Source organism: Cydia fagiglandana, chromosome 19 (assembly GCF_963556715.1).
Source record: "Cydia fagiglandana chromosome 19, ilCydFagi1.1, whole genome shotgun sequence".
In the NCBI taxonomy this organism is placed as follows: domain Eukaryota; kingdom Metazoa; phylum Arthropoda; class Insecta; order Lepidoptera; family Tortricidae; genus Cydia; species Cydia fagiglandana.
Window position 1 is genome coordinate 6405720 of NC_085950.1, and position 21076 is coordinate 6426795.

The 21076-nt window shown below is 35.3% G+C and overlaps 1 protein-coding gene and 1 long non-coding RNA gene across 2 annotated transcripts in view; one reads left to right on the forward strand and one right to left on the reverse strand.

Moving 5' to 3' along the window:
• Nucleotides 1-20767, forward strand: part of LOC134674010 (uncharacterized) — a 90927-nt gene extending 70160 nt beyond the window's left edge. Inside the window, exon 2 of the long non-coding RNA XR_010099545.1 lies at nt 20161-20767. This is a non-coding gene — a long non-coding RNA (uncharacterized LOC134674010). The remainder of the gene's footprint in view (nt 1-20160) is intronic.
• LOC134673961 (uncharacterized) lies at nt 1357-10629 on the reverse strand. Its single transcript, XM_063532005.1, has 5 exons — nt 10539-10629; nt 6376-6666; nt 3451-3675; nt 2658-2829; nt 1357-1519 (listed from the first exon to the last, which is right to left on the reverse strand). Exons 1-5 carry the CDS (start codon nt 10606-10608, stop codon nt 1369-1371), a joined length of 909 nt encoding a protein of 302 aa, XP_063388075.1. The 5' UTR covers nt 10609-10629; the 3' UTR covers nt 1357-1368.
• Nucleotides 20768-21076: the final 309 nt, after the last annotated feature.

Sequence of the window (21076 nt, forward strand, 5' to 3'; positions counted from 1 at the left end):
CGTCGCGGCAGGGGTACGAAACGCCTAGCTTCAGGCAAAGTCGGCTCTATTCGGCTCAGCATTGCTCCGAGCAATTGGCCTGATGACAGTAACAAAGAATCATGGAAATAATGGTTTCAAAGAAACGTATATGTTAATATGATTCTAAAATATGGCCCAATCTCAGTATAATATCAGGATTATTAATATATTCAATAAAATAAAAGTGCGAAATTCTCCACTCGGCCATTTTGATTGAAACACCAATCAGAGGCGACGTAAGAGTTGACGTCATCAATGCATGACATATTTCTTAGAGCAACATAGACAACCTCATTGACTGTAATCCATTACGTACTCGCCAAAGAGTTTGGAGGTTCAAAAAAAATATTGTTTCGCCACTAAACATTTATTACGTCCAAAAAATATTATTACACGATATAAAGTAAATATTTAATTGATATTATATAAATAAAATGCTAAATAATACGATAGTTCCCCAAAAAACTTTTTTAATTATTTGGCTGAATTTGCCATGTTGGTTGTCGTAGCTAGAAAAAATTAAAAATTAAAAAGTAAATCCGGCGCTCGGTGATTTTCACTCAAAATTTACATGTATCTAAATAATTCATCTTAAATTGCAACCGTGTGAGAGTCTTTGTATAAAATGACTTATTGTGAACAATTTTTGTAATGTATTTATCATCCCTAATCGTAATATTTGGTGCTGAATTAACAATATCATTCGGATTCAAGGGAAATTCGTAACTGTAAGTATGTAAGCAATGTCTACCACCATAATTTATGACGTCACAAATGGCGTGCGAGGCGTTTTCGCGCGAGGTTTAAACTGGCTATAATAAAATGCAATTATTTATGTTAAATCTTATGAGTATAGCTGAAATATTGTGTTTTTCGGAACCAATACAAGTGTACCGACAATATTAAAAGGGATTTCAAAATTTGTCATCAGGCCAATTATTAAGGTTGACACAACTTGACGTCTCTTTGGGTGCACGACCACAGATAAGATAATGGCTTGAATTTTGATAACCCTATTACCGAAAGGGATAGTGCCATTATATTACAAAGGGACACCATGATTCGACCCTGAACCGCAGTCAAACTTCGGTTTTGTAGGATATTTCCTTTCTGTACGGTAGTACTATTATTTATTTTGTGGTGTGGGGTCTGTCTAAATTCACTTAATAATAGACATAATGCAAAACTAGTTATGCTCATTTATTAACAAAATCTTAATAATCGATATTAAACTTCCGTGAGACATATTTTAAATTATTTATACAACAACGGTTTCACTTACTTGAAACCGTCAGTGAGTGAAACCGTTGTCGTATAAATAGTTAATTTAAAATCTTAATAATACAATTAAGTTTTCTTCCCTGCCTTCCGCAAGGTATAGTCCACCCAGGCCTTCCGTATCATGTGAGCACGGCTGGCTTGCGTTTTACTGAGGCAACTCTTCATTGTGCAGCGGAGACTGTGGGTTTCTGTGCACAGACACTTGTTGCAGGCTCGCCTGTAGATCAATTTTTACAGTTAAGGGTATACACAGATTTCAAAATAAAAGTTCTCTTTTGGACAGTGGTTAACAGCTTGCAATTTCAGAATTAACGTTAAAATACTTGTATTAAAATCTTGAATTAAGTACCTATACGATAAACGTTTTAAGGGCTCAAGCTGATTGGTACCAGCGAAATAAAGTGAAGTCGTGCGACAGATATACCCCAATCAGCAAGGCGATCGTAAAGGTCTTATCAAAACCACTTGAGAAACGTAAACAGTTGTTAAATATAAATCAGTACGGATATGATGGTCGTTCTTGTCTACGTGACAGCGTGATAAAACGGAGTCCGTCACTTTCTACCCCACAGTGATAAAAATTGTCAATTATTTTATCACGTGGATAAAAATGGATAAAGATACGCCGGCAGATCTTGAACATTCACTTGTATATCATCCTCGGGATACATTGGTTACTAGACCTTTCCTCGACCGGCACACAGTTGGGTTTAGCATGGCAAACATTGGTGCCATCAGTGACGGATTTGCCCTAAGGCCCCGTAGGCCCAGGCCTAGAGCGGCAAGATATTAGAGGCAGCAGCAAGGCGGCAGTCTACGAGTATATATGGGTGTGCTAAGAAAGCGCTAGTAGTTAAAAAAAAATTAAACTGTTTTTTTTTTAATAGAATTAACATACAATTAACTTAGAACTAATCTTACATTTTTAAGATTATCAGAACTAAGCATGGGTCGGAAACCGGTATTTACTCTATACAATAATACCGGTATTATTTCGTTCTTTTTCGTTCTTTGATTTATTATTTCACTTTTAATGGGACAATCTAATAATACAAACTCGTTACCTAAATACTTGATTCAGTTCATTCAGTCCTACGTAAAGAGCATAAAATAATTCAAAATATTGTGTTATTTCGGGGTTTTTAAAAAATACCGGTTCCGAGCCCTGGAACTAAGGGACATGGGACATGTCCAGTGTGTAAGGGACATGTTTAGTTAATACTGGGCCTGGGGCCTAGGGCGGCCAACAATGCAAATCCACCACTGGGTGCCATGCACGCACTGATATACATAACATATATAGGTATACGTATTGACACGCACATAACAATACCTAAGTCCCAAAGCACACTTACTTGTATATCATCCCCGGGCTACATTGCTTCCCTGAGTTTTCCTCGATCGGTTCATGCTTCTTGACCGGCACACAGTTGGGTTTAGCGTGGCAGATATTGGTGCCGCCGACGCATTGACATATCACGCACTCCAGATTTTTATCTATAATGTCAAGGTCGTCGCATGGTTGACCTGTTAATGATAGATAGATAGATATGTAATCTCTTTATTTGTTAATCAGGATAGCATAGTCTATTAAGACAGATCTTAAGGGGCAAAATTGAGTACCTAAATCGATAAACTCATCTATCGATGTTTTTTACATTACAAAAATTTTTACTCGCTCTGTTTTTCATACCATCACGCACCATGGAATCATCACGCTCCGCTATTGTTATGCCTATAATTAGGGTCCTAGCTAAATTGGTTGTTCAATATTTGCGCTATGGAATGTCCAATTTAGCTGGAACCCTAAATGGCTTACAGAAAACTAATAACAAACATAAATAATCGAGTATGTTAGGTACGTAAATGTTCGTGCCAAATTTCATGTAGGTAATTTGAGCATGTTTTTTAAAAGCGAACGTAATTTTGATTTTATCGATTGTATGAGAGCGGCTTGTTAGTATTAGTTTCGCGTAACTTCAATAAATTTAGTTCTGGCGGCCTAGCACGGTTGCGTTTTTATCCCTTGTCACCATGCCTGTCACGTTCTAACGAGTTTGTAAGTGCGAAAGGGACGCGCATAGTGATAGTCGATAAAAATGGAACCGTGCTGCGCCCGCAGGTATAACAAAAATACAGATTGCCCACCTGACAAAGCTTTCGCTTTAACTCTGTGCACATCATCATGACTAGGACAGAACATCTGTCCACACTGCAGGTTCCCGTTGGCGAGACAGAGACAGGTGTTGCAGTCGAGTCGATAAGACGATCCGGGGGTACATTCGGAGAACCTATGCTTCAGAATAGGGAGCTTGTGTTGTTGCGAGGGGGAATATTTACTGTGAGCATGGATGGCCTCGTGCGTTGTTGGGACTGCATTAGAACCAATAAAAAAGGCATAGTTGGTCAAAACAAATTTGTAAGTAAATAAGAACAAAAAAAATTATGTTATTAATGTGGAGACTGGTCGCTCGAAACACACAATGAAAGAACTGAAACTAAATATTGATAACAAAATTATAGATTCCAATTTAGAAGTAGCTACTGAATTTGAAAAATTTTTCACCGAGGTACCAGTATCCACAACTAAGGATCACCCTCATCTGCTGTTACATTATTAAAAGATAACGCTCCAGAGTGTTGTAGAGACCTTCATTTTGAACATGTTTGTACCTCAGATGTAATAAAGGCGTTTAAATCAATTAATGTCAAAAAAACGAATGACCTCTGGGGAGTCTCTGTCCATGCTGTCAAATCCTTAGTAGAAATTGTAGCGCCTGACTTGGTAGTTATATTTAACAACAGTGTCGATTGCGGCGAGTTTCCTGATTTAATGAAACATAGTAAAATAACTCCTTTGTTTAAATCTGGTAGCAGCTCTGACCCCACTAACTTTAGACCGATATCTGTGCTACCAACATTCAGCAAGATTTTTGAAAAATTAGTTCTTTCACAATTAGTACGACATTTTAACGGCAATAATTTAATGCATAATAAGCAGTTTGGTTTCACACGGGGTCGCTCAACAACCGATGCTGGTGTTGAGCTAATTAAGCATATTTTCGATGCCTGGGAGGAGTCACGAGATGCTTTAGGTGTCTTCTGTGATTTGTCTAAGGCGTTCGACTGCGTTTGTCATGAAACATTGATCAGGAAACTACACTATTATGGAGTTAGAGGATCGGCACTGAATTTACTTAAGTCCTACTTAAATGGTAGAATACAAAGGGTCGATGTGAGTGGACAGCGATCACCGGGGTCATTGGTCTCTATGGGTGTACCACAGGGGTCAATATTGGGGCCTTTCCTGTTCCTTATCTACATAAATGACTTGCCATTCCTTGTAAAGACCCACCATGACATAGTATTGTTTGCAGACGACACCTCACTTATTTTCAAAGTCAAACGACAGCAACAAGCGTACAATGATGTAAACGATGCTATTTCAAAGGTAGTAAATTGGTTCAATGTTAATAATTTATTGTTAAATGAGAAAAAGACTAAATGTATTCAGTTTGTCACTAGTAGTAACGTAAGGCATGTGCAAACAAGTGTCATTGTGAAGGATGAGGAATTGGAATTAGTTGATAGTACAGTTTTTCTTGGTATAACTTTAGATTCTAAACTTCAGTGGGGTCCCCATATTGCTACTCTTTCGAGTAGACTGAGTTCTGCAGCTTTTGCAGTGAGCAAAATCCGTCAGTTAACTGATGTGAAAACAGCTCGATTAGTATATTTTAGTTACTTCCATAGCATTATGGCATATGGTATTTTACTGTGGGGCGGTGCTTCAGAGATAAATACCATTTTTGTTCTGCAGAAGCGGGCTATTCGAGCAATATATAAATTGAACCATAGAGACTCACTTAGAGATAAATTCAAGGAAATTGACATAATGACAGTGCACTGTCAATATATTTATGAGAATATTCTGTATGTACATAAAAATATTGTTAATTTTAGGAAAAATTGTGACATTCATAATATTAATACTAGAAATAAACATAAGCTCGCAGTGCCCTTCACACGGCTCCATAAAATTAAAAAATCATTCATGGGTAATTGTGTAAGATTTTATAATAAACTTCCAAACCATATATTACTGAATTATCAATTAATAAATTTAAAAATTATGTAAAGCGTAAACTTATTTCTAAAGCTTATTATACCACACAAGACTACATGAGTGATAAAACAACGTGGGATTAATTGTGACTCGAAATAGATAATTCAATGTAGGTATGTACTTCTTTGTTAAGTTTTATTGACATTTGTTATTGACATTTAGATTTTATTCTAGAAACATTCTAGACTAGTATTTTTTATACAATTTTTTTTTATGTTTGACGATCTTTTTGTGAAATTCTTAGTATTAAATTTGATCTGTATAATAATCCAATATTACTATGGAATAATATTAACTTCAATAAATTGCTCTGATAATTAGCTTAAGATAATATATTATTATGTAAAACGTTCATAAGTGCTTGTTACTAGGCCTACATGAATAAAGTATTTTTGACTTGACTTGACTTGACTTTGACTTGACTATGAATGCATGATGATGATGAAATAATTAGTTCCAGTGAAATTCCGCAACATGGCGCGTGATCTCATATTCAGTCAGTTTCACCACAATCGAATAATCAAGAAGAAGAAGACATTTATTGTAAAAAACCTTCTAAGTACATACAGCGCCACTTCAGTTACAAAAAAAGAACTTACGAGTACTAAACACTAAAAGCTAGAATACACAAAAATAGACAGCAGAGTGGAAAAGAAATAGGAGTAAGGTAATTACCTTACTTATTAGCTATTACTAATTACTATATAAAATAAATTTTGGCTCCGCTATAATAATGGCTTCAAAATGACACCACTCACCATATGCTCTGATATAAATACCGGAGAATAATGGGAAATGGGTCTAATTTACCTTACAAGATTTCACCCGAATATAGATAAATTTCAAGTTAAATAGTTAGTAGTACCACTGTATATATATTGTATGTAAATAAATGATTTACCCCTTAAAAAAAAGTTAAATAATAAGCTTGTAAAATAAACACTTACGTTTGCTAACTGTATTGCAGTCTATGGGACCACACAGCAGTCGCTTCTCATCACTACAGAAGCATCTTCTACACCCATCCTTATAGAACTTCCCCGCGACGCAGACTTGCTCGTTATTGTTCCGCAGGTCCTCATTGGATGTCCTTTCTTTAGCGTGTCTCAAGCATCCCATTTTGGTACACACTAAATGCGAGCCGATGCAGTGGCAAGTGTTACAGTCCTTCCTGTATACCTGTCCTTTGCCGCATGCTTCGCCATATTTGATTTCAGTTCTAATATGCTTATTTTGAGCTGAAAGCAATAGTTATTTTTCATATCTCATGCTCTGAAAGTGGGTCGTTGTTGTTCTAAAAGGTGCGCAGAAAGTGATACGTTTATGCTCTAGTGCAGAAAAGTGGTGTATTCCCATACTCATACTCATACTCATATATTTTATTGCGTTTCATGTGTACAGAGGATCTTATAATATAAATACAGTCTCAACATGAACCCTGCAAGGGTATAGCAACATAAACTAAAAAAAAACAAATTAAATATTAATAGCAGTAGGTATTAAGTATTTTTTCTAAATAACTAATACATCTAATTCTCACTCAAAAAATCCTGTATACAATAATATGCTTTATTAATTAAAAAACGCTTTAATTGCAATTTAAATTTATGTATATTTGTTTCCACCTGAATTGTCTTAGGAATTTTGTTAAATATATTGACACACATGGCAAACGGACCAGAGTGGATCATTTTCATGTTGGAGTTAGGGCGGGCTAATCTAGTATTGGGTCGTAAGTTAGATGGACGAGAGTACTGTGGGAAAAGCGAAATGTTGTTTTTAACGAAAGTGCTTACTTCTAAAATGTACATGGACGGTAGAGTTAAGATATTGTGTTTGATGAAGTATTCTTTACAACTTGTCATAATATCTATGTTAGCAATAGTTCTAAGACACCGTTTTTGCAGAATAAATAGCTTTGTTGTATCGGAACTGTTCCCCCATAGGACTATACCATACTGTAGCCATGCGTGTGCATATGCATAGTAGGCACATAACGCTGTTTTTACATCAGTACATTTTTTTAACTCGTAAAGAGCGTAGGTGAATCGACTTAACTTTACTAATATTGCATTTATGTGCTCTTTCCAATTGATTGTCGAATCAATGTGTATGCCAAGTAGTGGAAATGCTTCTACGCAATCTAGTGTGGTGTTTTTGAATGAATACTCTATATTTATGCTACGTTTCTGGTAAGGTCTAAATTGCATAAGTTTTGTTTTATCATAGTTAAGTATTAAATTATGATCATCTAACCAGGATGTAATTTTTATTAGGATTGAATCTAAGCTATTATTTAAATGGGATTCATTTTGGCAAGGTATTATTAAAGATAAGTCATCAGCGAAAAGAGTGCAGAATGAATTTATAGTTTTGGGTAAATCATTTATATATATTAAGAATAAAATACATCCGAGAACGCTACCTTGAGGAATTGAACGAGAAATATCAGTTTTTTCAGACTTAAATGTTTGTATGATACCTGTAATATAATTATGGTGTTCTACTTCTACAAATTGGGTGTGACCTGTTAAATATGAAATAAACCAATTGTGGGCTGTCCCTCTAATGCCTACTCCATATAATTTTTGCAATAAAATATCATATAAAACACGATCATAAGCTTTGCTCATGTCTAGCAGCACACCAATAGCATAGTTTTTATCGTTAATTATGTTTAATATTTCGTTTATGTACTTGAACACGGCTGACGTTGTTGAACGACCTTTTCTGAAACCATTTTGAGATTCATTAAATATTTTAAACTTCTCACAAAAAGAATACAATCGTTTGGACATAGCGGACTCAAAAATTTTTGAAAAAGTAGGTAGCAGGGCTATGGGTCGATAATTTGTACAGTCGTTTTGGTTTCCTTTTTTGTGAATAGGTTTTATAACGGCGGTCTTAAGCGAATCTGGAAATGTGCCCTCATTAAATGACTGATTAATAAGAAGCGTTAGCGGAGGCGTTAACTCCTCAGCACATTTTTTCACTAAATACGGTGGTAACTCGTCTTGGCCAAAGCTTTTTTTATTTTTTAGATCTTTAATTATTTTAAAAACTTCTTGTTGGGTGACAGGACTTAGATACATAGAGTTTTCTGATGGTGAGATAACAGGTCGCCCTCGCGGAGGCTCAGAGTAGCAACTCACTGCGCCTACAGAAGAAAAGAAATTATTAAACGAGTTTGCGACTTCTATAGGATTTCCTGTTAGTTTGTTATTAATGTTCAACTCAATATTATTTATATTCTTTTGTGTGAGTTTGTTAGTTTGTTCTTTAACTATATGCCACATTGTTTTTACTACATTATCTGTTTTGTACATACGTTTAATATTTTGAAGTTTTTTTGACGCTGTGACTGTGTTTTTCAATAACTTTTCATATAACTTGTAATTTTTATTTAGTATGTGGTTATCGGCTTGAGATGCTAGTACTTTTAAGAGTCGTTTGTGCCTACAAGATATTTTTATACCTTTTGTTACCCAGGTCTTTTTTGTAGTTGTTTTTATTTTTATACTAGTTTTTGGTATACATGAGTTAAGAATATCTGTTAGTATTTTATTTAATGCGTTATAATTTTCATTTATACTTTTATTTTTATTGATTATGTTACAAAGATTTATTTTATTTAATTCTGTTTTAAATCTTAGGATATTTTTGTCACTAAATTGCCTCTTTGATGTAATCCATGTATTTCGTGTATTTATTTTTTTGTTTGGTATATTAATTAACACTCCCATGTGGTCTGAAAAGCCATACTCATTTACATTTATGCTTAAGTTTTTACAAGAAAGCCATACTCATTTACATTTATGCTTAAGTTTTTCCTCTGCGTTCCCGTCCCACGAACAACTGGGTGGAAACAAAATGGAAAAATAGTGTCTTAATTACCTCGCCTGGAACAATTGGTAATTTTTTAATTTTACTAATCCCACGTTGATCCTTTTTTTATAACAAATGATGTAGTGAATTGTTAAAAACAAATTATTCTTGATTCCTTTCGTTGAATTCTATTTACTCGATTTCATTTAAGGCGGGAACCAAAAGGAATACACCAAAAATATTTTTTAAACCTTACACTTGCGTAAATGAGCAAAGGCAGAATCTTATACAGCCACAGTTAATAGTTTGTACGATATTAAATTGATTTTTAAAGTTTTTTAGCACTATATTCATGAAAATAAAATAAAATACAAGATAAAAATTATTGTTATTTAATATTAAAAATATTTTTATTATATTATTACGTGGTGCGGCGCATCAAGTTCGCGGTGCGGTCCGGTAGTCTGTTGCGGCTTTTAGAACGAAAAAGTATAAAATTAAAAAGTAAGAGGCAATCCCGCTGATTTTCATACTATAATGAACAAATCATTTTAAAATTACTGCAGTTTGTTAAAAAATGTGTGTTTTCGTAAATATTGCAATCTAAATGATTTTCGCTAGGGGTTATTAATCTTCACACATGTAAAGTCTCCGATTGCAAGTAAGTCCTAAGGAAAATAAATCATGGCCGTAGATCTATTAGGTACTTCCAATACTGATTTTGCGAAATTGCCTTGTCTTGTTTGCTTTCCTCGCATTCGATATGAAAAGTAGAGTGTTTGACTCGGGTGAAAGGCACCCATTTCTGTCGAGGTAGTTTGGCCTCGACAGAAATGGGTGCCTTTCAACCCTTGGTTAACAATCTACTATTACTTATTTTGGACGGTGAAACTTAGCGTTTCGTAGAGACCTATGGGTGAATCGGTGTGCAAGATTGTAAATATGTTTGATTTTGTTATGTGTTTTACCAAAAAACAACGTACCTGATGTATGATTTCCCTCAAATAAAATTGCGTATTTTTAAGAGCAATTTTTATATTTTTCGCGTTTCTACATAAATTGTTACAATTTTTTTTGTGTTGTAAAAAGTTGTAGTTAGTCAAAATAATCAGGATTCGAATCGATGAAATCACTAATCAGAGAAAATCGTCAAGATTATATACTAATTATTTTTTTGGCAATCATACCTATTGTAATCTAAAAAAAGCGGTATAATTTTTCAAAAAACTCCTCTCTTTATTATAAAATTAATATTAAGAATTATTTTACTTGTGAATATACTTACAAAAAACTGCTTCTGTTGAAGAAATGCAATACAAAGTTAAAAGTATTAAAATACGTGGTTTCCTATCCATTGTTGTATATGTAATGCTAATTTTAACACAAAACTATATACTTACAAGATTATATTCGTTCACGTTATTTAATTCTAAGTCATAAACTTTTAATTTAATCTAACACAAATAAGTTAATGCCTTTTATCGATTCTATTTATCTTTAAAGGTTAAGGGGTTATTACAACTATAGTCTGTATCTTTACATACATACATATAATCACGCCTATTTCTCGGAGGGGTAGGCAGAGACCACGGATTTCTACTTACTACGATCCTGACAAACCTCTATCGCTTCCTTGACTTTCATAACATTCCTCATACACGCTCGCCGGTTTAGGGTGCTCTTGGTGGTTGGTGGTGATCTTTAGGTATTTAAATAAATTTAAAAAAACAATTTGTACATTTTTGGGGTAGTTTTAACAACTTTTAACATTTATTGGTTAACCAAACAAATACAAAACCGCCTGGATCTGTCATGAACGACCTGACTTTAACCTACGTTATTAGATCATGTAATGTTTTCATCTACCCTCAACTGGCTTAATTATGGAGCCATTTGAAGGTAGATGTTGTTTACTTTTTTTAAAAATACCTATAACCTCAAAAACAGAATTAACGATATCATAACAGAAGTAGTACCGTCAAAACGAAAGTTTAAATCTTATATTAATAAACCCTGGATTGGACCAGATATTATAAAATTAACTAACCAGAAAGTGATGAAATGGAAATTATACCAACTTGACAAATCTGAAGATAATTACAGGAATTACAGGAAATTAAACAATCAAATTGTGAACAAAGTGAGAAAAGCAAGGGTGGAATTTGAAAGGAATATTGTGTTAAGCAGCCCTAAGCGCTTTTACAGCTACATAAGACAAAGCCTAACATCAAAGGTTTCGGTCCCCCCGTCATTACGCGACGAGAGCGCAAACGTAATCACAAATGATAGTAAAGAAATAGCAAACATTTTCGCAAACCAGTTTAGGAAATCATTTGTTATGGAACCAGATGCTGTACCAATACCCGCAGTGAGTACTCCAAGAGTGCTGAAATCTTTAGAAGAAATTGAATTCTCCCCTGAGGTGGTGGAAAAGGTGATAAACACATTTAAAGACGAAACAGCTATGGGGCCAGACGGTATACCGGCAATATTCTTAAAGAAATGTAGTCATGCACACTGAGCATATAATCACTACGTTTTAAGAGTCGGCACTTTCGAACAAGCCTTAAACCGAATTATGAACGTACATTGTGCCAATGCCAACACACCAAATACATGTCAATATTGCCAACACAAAAAAAAACAACACTAGGGCTTGCCACTACTGGCGTACCTACTCTTTATCGATATCGATAAATGTGCGATACAGTCGCCATCAGATATATCGGAGCGGCCGAGGTGCTCAAAAATATCTGAACACGCACCTAGCGCCATGACAATAGAGGCGTGTTCAGATATTTGTGAGCACTTTGGCCGCTTCGATATATCTGATGGCGACTGTCCATGCTGCTGTACTGTACTATAGTAACAGTAAATTTTGAGTATCACTAGGATTAATAAAATAAAAGCAAAATATAAAAATAATTTTATTTAACATATTAAAGATATGATACAGATAGTTTATTATTACAATACGCTTATGTTATGAACGTAAAGTTTGTATGGGGTTAAAGTTTTCTTTTGAGCTACGAATTTGAAACTTCGTTAAAAGATATATTATTTAAATACAAGAAAACTAATTTCAGCGTTTTTGAAAATTCAACCTCTAAAGTGATGAAAAAGGGGTTGAAAGTTTGTATGGATATCAAACATTTTTTCGAGTGTTGGACTTGAATCTTTGTATTTAGGGATATTATTAGAAGACAGGAAAAGTAATTTCAGCGTTTTGTAAAATTCATCCCCTAACAGGGTTAAAAAGGGGTTGAAAGTTTGAATCCATTACAAATGGTTTTGAAACTTCTTAGAAAGGCATAATAGCCGTATGCAAAAAAAAGTGATTGCAACGTTTTTGGAATTTCAACCCCTAAGGGGGTTAAAAAGGGGATGGAAGTTTGTCTGCGGGTGCAAATTTTATTTTAAGCAAGGAACTTGAAACTTTGTAAAAACGTTTTAAATTAAAATACAAGAAAACTCATTTCAGCATTTATGAAAATTCATCCCCTAAGGTGGTGAAAAAGGGGTTGAAAGTTTGTATGGAGATCAGATATTTTGTGAGTGCGGAATGCGGAACTTGAATCTTTGTATAAGGGCATAGGTACCTATTATGAGAATACAAGAAAAGTAATTTCAGCAACCAACATCAAAATCCACTTGACTTAAAACTTCATACAACTTGCTAAAAAATGTCAACATTGCTTGGATATGAAAATTATAGGTACTAAAGATGTAAAATGTTGAAGATAAGATTCCACGCGGACGAAGTCGCGGTGTTGCCCGCGACTTCGTCCGCGTGGAATTGATATTGCATACTCGTAATTACATATATTATTTTGCAGCGCTTCTCAGTTGAGCTATCTTTGCAGCGTTCGCAGAAATTTCTTCTGTTTTAATAATATCCGAATTTAATATTTGGCACTGTCTTCTAATTAAGATTTTGGTCACAAGCCAAAATAATTGTTTTTTCATGAAATCCTCATGTTCCTTACATGTCCACCAGGTTATGTTAATGTTTGCCGCAAAAAGTGTGCAAAACATTTGCCCGACATTTTCTTCATATAATAAATGACTATTTTTTTCAAAATAGTTTTTCGCTTCCTCAATTGTACGACACAGCTGGATAGATGGGTACGTTAATGATTTCTTTTCTTGCCACCACTCCCGCAAGCTTATAAATTTATACATTGGGTGATCTGTAACATCTTCCAGTTTCAGCAAATTAGAACACATTTGACAGCTTACGTTCTTCAACAGTCTATAAGCTATGTAACCGCTTAAATATACAATAGGTTGATTTTCTATGTCTGTTAAATCTGTTTCAATTTGCTCCTCCAATTCATTTTCAGGTATCATTAAAACAGGATATTCTTCTTCTTCATTGGTAGTCATTGATGTGAGTTTCTCATCACCATCAACATCATGTTGGCATAATGGATTGACAAGCAATAACTTGTTCAAATCTTCTTCGCAATTAGATCCGCGGTTATGTGGTGCATTCATTCCAGAAATGTGAATTGATTTCAATGCACTTACAAAATGTGTGCAGGTAGGATTTCGATTTGTAGGGCTATTCTGTCGTATAAGTCCGAATAGGTTTTCAAGAGCGTCTTGATTCAGTGAGCGTAAATTCAAATAGTTAAATCCTTGATCCTTACAATAACACCAGATATCTTTAAGCGAATTTATGGTTACAATGTAACCTTCCACGCATCTGACTCTTTTTAATCTTAACCTGCTATCTGATTTCATGAACTCCATTGACTTCAGCTTTTTCAAAAAACTATTCCAGATTTCTATGTGATTGGTTTTACGAGACACATTTTGTCTTCGTCCCTTTATTACATCTTTTGGGTTTGATGGGCCATTAGTAGAATCAAATAAATTATTAAGGTCCCGTACTACCTCGGATGTTTGTGCCACTTCTTTTCCGTACTCTGTGTCTTCATATTTTTCTGCAATCATCTTTAGAATAGCTGCGAAAGTATTACTTAGAGTTTGAGCGGCATATTTCACTTTCATTTTATGTTTTTGTTTTGGATCTAGCATTACAGAAGATATTTTATGAAAGTACAACATTCCAGTATTTATGGCTTCTGCGTCACGTAAGTGTTGCCACTTAGCCACTTTACCGTCAAATTTCATAGACCCGGCTTCATAAAAGTTATTTCGAATTGACTTGAATAAGTGGGGAACGTCAAAAACTGTATATATTTTTCTCTGATTCACTAGAAAATAGTTAGCAGTAGACGGTAAATGTGATAACTTTTTGAGCAATGTTAATGCTCCGCAGTTTGTCGGTCCTTGATCACAAACCGTACTGATGACTGTGAAACCAATATCTTCAACAGTGGCAATAATTTCCTTGATAATACTCAATAAGTTTTCTGAGGAAATAGTGCCTTTAACGAAATAAAACGCCAATGGCTGTTTATATTTGTTGCGAATTCCTTGAAGCATAAAGACTAGAGCTTTATCTGCTATCTCGTTTTTCCTTCCGCGGTATTCTCCAGATCCGTAGTCAACATATCCCTCAACTTTATCTGAACATTCATTGTAAATTAGCCGCTTTTTTAATGATATCTCATCAAACAATAACGCGCAGATTTTGTCATTTGGTAACATAGTTGAAGCTTTCTCTTTTAACATTTTCAGAGTTGAGGTATTAATGCCAGGATTAATTTCTACAGCTTTAAGTAAGCGTTGAATTGTTCGAACACTGGGCAAAGGCATTATATGCTGCAGAAAACGGTATGTCTTGGGTGACCTTTTAAAAATTTGTAAAGCAGAAATTTTGTTCATTAAATTCCATCGCTTGCCTCTAGGTTTCCGGGCTTGATTTTTCAGAGAGTCTGATATAACATTTTTCAGAAAATCGGAATCTAATTTGTCCAAATCGACGGATGTTTTTGAGAGTGATGATAACAAACACTGTGTTCGCTGCAACTTTTTTACAAGTTTTTTTTTTCGTGGAGTCATTTCTATGTTGCTGTAGCCATATTTTGGCGGTGTTCCTCGTATACAATCTGTGGTTTTATTCGTTTTTACCCTTGAAGTCGAAGCATCATCTAAAACAAAATGATTTGTTAATAATAATAATTATGATTAGTAACAAATTGTTCATCACTACATAGTATAAAACAAAGTCGCTTCCCGCTGCCTGTCTGTATGTATGCTGTAACAGCTTCTTACAAATAGCTAGTATTTGAATGCGGATCCCTAAAAATATATTCACACGTCGCAATAAGTTCTTTGAAACCGACCTAATATAAACACAAAATCATAGTTTTGGTTTCATGTTGCCTTTTTTTCGGCGCCGCTCTTAGGATACTTGATTCTTATCATAAGTACGTTAGCTAAAACAAAGAGTTCTGTTGCAAATGCGTATTAAAAGGGCATAGGTTAATTATAATAAGGTGACACATACGTCATCTAGTTAAAAACTTTTACTAATCGTATTCATAAATGACGTATGTTAATGTAATTTGTACGTACATAACGTCTTTCTGTAATGTGAATTGTTTAATATTAGAGTCAGTGAAGTCAGGAAGTGTTTACATTGATCTATAATTTAGTTATTAAGAGTAATGTGTAAGAAATTAATCCTTTTATTCCCTTAGGTCATCACGTCGGGTGTTCGTTGTATTTTTTTTAGCTGAGTTCAGCGTATTTCAAAGGGTTAGGGAAGTCGTCATGCAGATACTTACTAGATCTCGTTCAAACCAATTTTCGGTGGAAGTTTGCATAGTAAATGTACATACATTTTTTTTTAGTTTTATCATACTCTTATTTTAGAAGTTACAGGGGGGGGGGACACATTTTACAAATGGGGCAAACGGATTTTGAAGAGTTTTTTTTTAATAGATAGAATGATTCAAGAGGAAGATTTATGTATCATTTGTTAATCCGTGTGAAGCCGGGGCGGGTCGCTAATTAATAATAACTATACTAATAACTATTAACCGACCTGGTGTACTTTTATCAGAAATCTCGTATGTTGAAGTCGATGGCACGTTCTTTGGATCATAACCCTTATTTCGCTTTGAACTTGGGGAATCATCATCTTCACCTTAAACAAGATTTTAAAATTACGTTATATTTAAAGGAAAGTCACAAAATATATTTTACAGTACATATGGTCCTATTTTCCCGCACTAGTGCGTAAAATAGCACTTTTCGTGCGATGTCAAAAGTTTAAAGGGCCATATGTACTGTAAAACGTTGTACGATACACGTGCGAATAGGTAATTAGCAACTCGTGTAGATTTAAAACGATATTTCTAATTTCCTCTTTTCCGCACTTGTATCGTAATTCGTAATAGTACATTACTACAGAGGCCGTGAAGTAAGGGATTGCAGGATTGCGGTAGACGGCTGGGTCGTAGACGAGGCCGGATAAAGCGAGTCTTGCAATCTCTGTTCCGGCCAAGGATTGTATAGTGCTTTTCTCAAACATTGCATAAAAAAAAATTAATAAATTAAAAACGTTATAAGAAAATATTATAATTAAAATAACTACTAAGTAATGAAGGAAATTATTTATTTTAGGTTGTAAAGTAGAAACAATTGCTTCATAAGTCAGAAACGCGCATGTGACACCCTTAATATAGCAACATCCATAGATTACGAAAACCACTTAGCGTTGCTTGTTAGTCTCTATAGGCTACGGTGGCCAAAATCGAGAAAACAACTGTCTAAAAATTTAATTTAGAGCGGAGCAATTACCAGGACCTCATGAGTTACGAGAAGGCGTTAAGAGCGCTATTACATTTCGGGGTTGAGCGAGTTTAGGTATTTTACGCGCTGCGGCAGGCCGTGCGTGCTCAGTATGCCGATTCCTTCTACCACACTCGCACTACAATGATGGATTAAACATTCTTGATCCTTCGCGAAGCATATTGAAATCAACCATAACAACACTAACTGTACTTAACTTTTAAAGTCCTAAAACTGTTATTTGGTAAGTACGAAAATACTAAATGCAGTGCAAATGTACATAGGGGCTGTTCATAAATTACGTCATCTATTTTTGACGATTTTTGACCGGGGCCCCACCCCTCAAATCATCCAAAACTCATGCTTCGGATGACTCTGTTTCCTCCTACGTCATGCTACATCATCCGATCTCCAGACCCCCCCCCCTCCTTCCATTTGAAACGACGTAATTTATTAATAGCCCCATACTCGTACTTATGAAGGTATATTACTCGAAAGAAATTATAGGTACTCGCTTATTTACATGTTTCGTCATTGCATTTGGTACCTATAGGTTGTAAAGTTTGTATCAACGAGGGTTTAAAAACGAACTGGTATGACCACATTCCGGCTCCATCATCAGACCTTGAGTACTATCTTGTGTCAAAGATCTTGTTGAGACAAATCAAACGAGCCCAAACACGAAGGTGGTTTAGTTGCATGGTTGATTGGTACCGGTGACCACCTTCCGGCTCCATCATCAGACCCTGAGTACTATCTTGTGTCAAAGATCTTGTTGAGACGAATAAAACGAGCCTAAACACGAAGTGGTTTAGTTGCATGGTTGATTGGTACCGGTGACCACCTTCCGGCTCCATCATCAGACCCGGAGTACTATCTTGTGTCGAAGATCACGTTGAGACAAATCAAACGAGCCTAAACATGAAGTGGTTTAATTGCATGGTTGATTGGTACCGGTGACCACATTCCGGCTCCATCATCAGACCTTGAGTACTATCTATCTTGTGTCAAAGATCTTGTTGAGACGAATAAAACGAGCCTAAACACGAAGTGGTTTAGTTGCATGGTTGATTGGTACCGGTGACCACCTTCCGGCTCCATCATCAGACCCTGAGTACTATCTTGTGTCAAAGATCTTGTTGAGACGAGCAAATGAGCAACTTCATGTCTTCATTTCATGATATTAACGCATACATTTCGAAGTATGTTTGAGAAAATAACAATTTTTTCTCAAACATGCAATGAAATGTCGTCGCTCCGGGCGTTATATCAGGCTTCGAAGTATCACGTTTAGGGCGGAGCAACTCCAGAGAACTGTAAAGGAATTTCATACAAAATTGAACGCCTATACTGCAAAACGTAATTCAAGGCCAAAAAAAGTATGACAATGTTGCCACTGCAATAATTTGTTTGTAAAATTGTAAATTCCTTTTGATAAATAATCATGTTAAGATAATTTATTCATTAGTAATTTTACTCCTACTATTTAAAAAAGTACTTTTAGTTACTTATTTGTACATAAATACAAGACGCGCTAGTAAAAAAGTGGCAACATTTCTTACTTTTTTTGGTCTTGAATTACAGCTTGGCAAAAAAGAGTAGAAATTAAAAAGTGGCAACACTGTAGTGTCGTCCCGTTTTTTTATATAAATTGGTTAGAAAGGGACGACACTAGAGTGTTGCCACTTTTTAATTTCTACTCTTTTTTGCCAAGCTGTACGTTATCTGGAGCGGCTACCGCGAAAACCGAAATTCGCAAATTGCGGGGATCTTTCTCTTTTACTCCAACGAAGGCGTAATTAGAGTGACAGAGAAAAATCCCCGCAATTTGCGAACTTCGATTTTCGCGGTTATAGCCCAGTTTAGGCGGCCGGGAAGTAATAATTAAAGTATTATTTTAATCTTTTACCTTCTAGTTTGCGTTTTTGTCCTGAGACTCCTCCAGCAGAAACTACTGTAACATAACATTATTAAATTATGTACTTGCCTTTATTCAGTTTAAGAATAAAAAGCGGCAAAGTGCGAGTCAGACTCGCCCATGAAGGGTTCCGTACCAGCGAGTAACATAATAAAATTGCGGTTTACGATTTATGACGTATTAAAAAAAAATACTTACCAGGCCTCGCTCAAACCAATTTTCGGTGGAAGTTTGCATGGTAATGTACATCATTTTTTTTTAGATTTATCATTCACTTATTTTAAAAGTTACAGGGGGGGACGACACACATTTTACCACTTTGTAAGTGTCTCTCGCGCAAACTATTCAGTTTATAAAAAAATGATATTAGAAACCTCAATATCATTTTTGAAGACCTATCCATAGACACCCCACCCGTATGGGTATGATGAAAGAAAAATTTTTGTGTTTCAGTTCTAAGTAGGTATGGGGAACCCCCAAAATTTATTGTTTTTTTCTATTTTTGTGTGAAAATCTTAATGCGGTTCACAGAATACATCTACTTACCAAGTTTCAAGAGTTCTTACAGTTTCGGAAAAAAGTGGCTGTAACATACACGGACAGACAGACGGACAGACAGACGGACAGACATGACGAACCTATAAGGGTTCCGTTTTTTGCCATTTGGCTACGGAACCCTAAAAAAAGGTAGCAAATTATGAATACTAATAAAATTTTAATACCTATTTCTGAATGATGTGGTGCCATTTTATCAGAAATCTCGTAAGTTGAGGTCGATGGCACACTGTTTGGGCCATAACCCTTATTTCGTTTTGAATTTGTGGAATCATCATCTTCACCTTAAACAAGGTTGTAAAATTACGTTATATTCAATTCAAACGAAAGTCAAAAAATAAAAATATAATTAAAGTATTATTTTTATCTTTTACCTCCTAGTTTGCGTTTTTGTCCTGAGACACTTCCAGCAGAAACCACTGTAACATAATCAAACATTTTAATTTACTTGCCTGATTTTAGTTAAAGAAAAGCGGCCAAGTGTGAGTCGGACTCGGCCATGAAGGGTTCCGTACCAGCAAGTAACATAATACAATAGCGGTTTACGATTTGGTAATGGTAATGTACATCATATATATTTTTTAGATTTATCATTCTCTTATTTTGGAAGTGTCTCTCGCGGCTCGCGCAAACTATTCAGTTTAGAAAAAAATGATATCAGAAACCTCAATATCAATCAATAGACACCCCACACCCATATGTTGATGACAAAAAAATTTTTGAGTTTCAGTTCTAAGTATGGGGAACCCCCAAAATGTATTGTTTTTTTTTCTATTTTTGTGTGAAAATCTTAATGCGGTTCACAGAATATATCAACTTACCAAGTTTCAACAGTATAGTTTCGGAAAAAAGTGGCTGTGACATACGGACGGACGGACAGACAGACAGACATACAGACAGACAGACAGGTATGGCGAATTCACAAGGGTTCCGTTTTTTTTGCCATTTGGCTACGGAACCCTAAAAACCGGGCAAGTGCGAGTCGGACTCGCGCACGAAGGATTCCGTACCATAAAGCAAAAAAAAACGGAAAAAATTCAAAAACAAAACGGTCACCCATCCAAGTACTGACCACGCCCGACGTTGCTTAACTTTGGTCAAAAATCACGTTTGTTGTATGGGAGCCCCATTTAAATCTTTATTTTATTATGTTTTTAGTATTTGTATAGCGGCAACAGAAATACATCATCTGTGAAAATTTCAACTGTCTAGCTATCACGGTTCGTGAGATACAGCCTGGTGACAGACGGACGGACGGACGGACGGACAGCGAAGTCTTAGTAATAGGGTCCCGTTTTACCCTTTGGGTACGGAACCCTAAAAATCAGTAACAAATTATAAATACCAATAAGGGGTTGTGCACAAATCACGCGAGGTATTTTCGGCTACTTTTTGACCCCCCCTCCTCCTTGGTGATATTTGGTGAGGTTTTTGGTGTAAGGATTCTTATAGGATATCTACTATGGACAAAACGAGCATAGGGATATCGCCGCGGCATCTTAAAAGTTTAATGGTCATTTTTATACTTTGTCAATTATATTTTCCACCAAATATATATTGAGACAATAAAAAAGGGTCATTTTTATACTTCGACAAACATATAACTAGTCAAAATTATACAGGGAGGAAATTATCCGAGT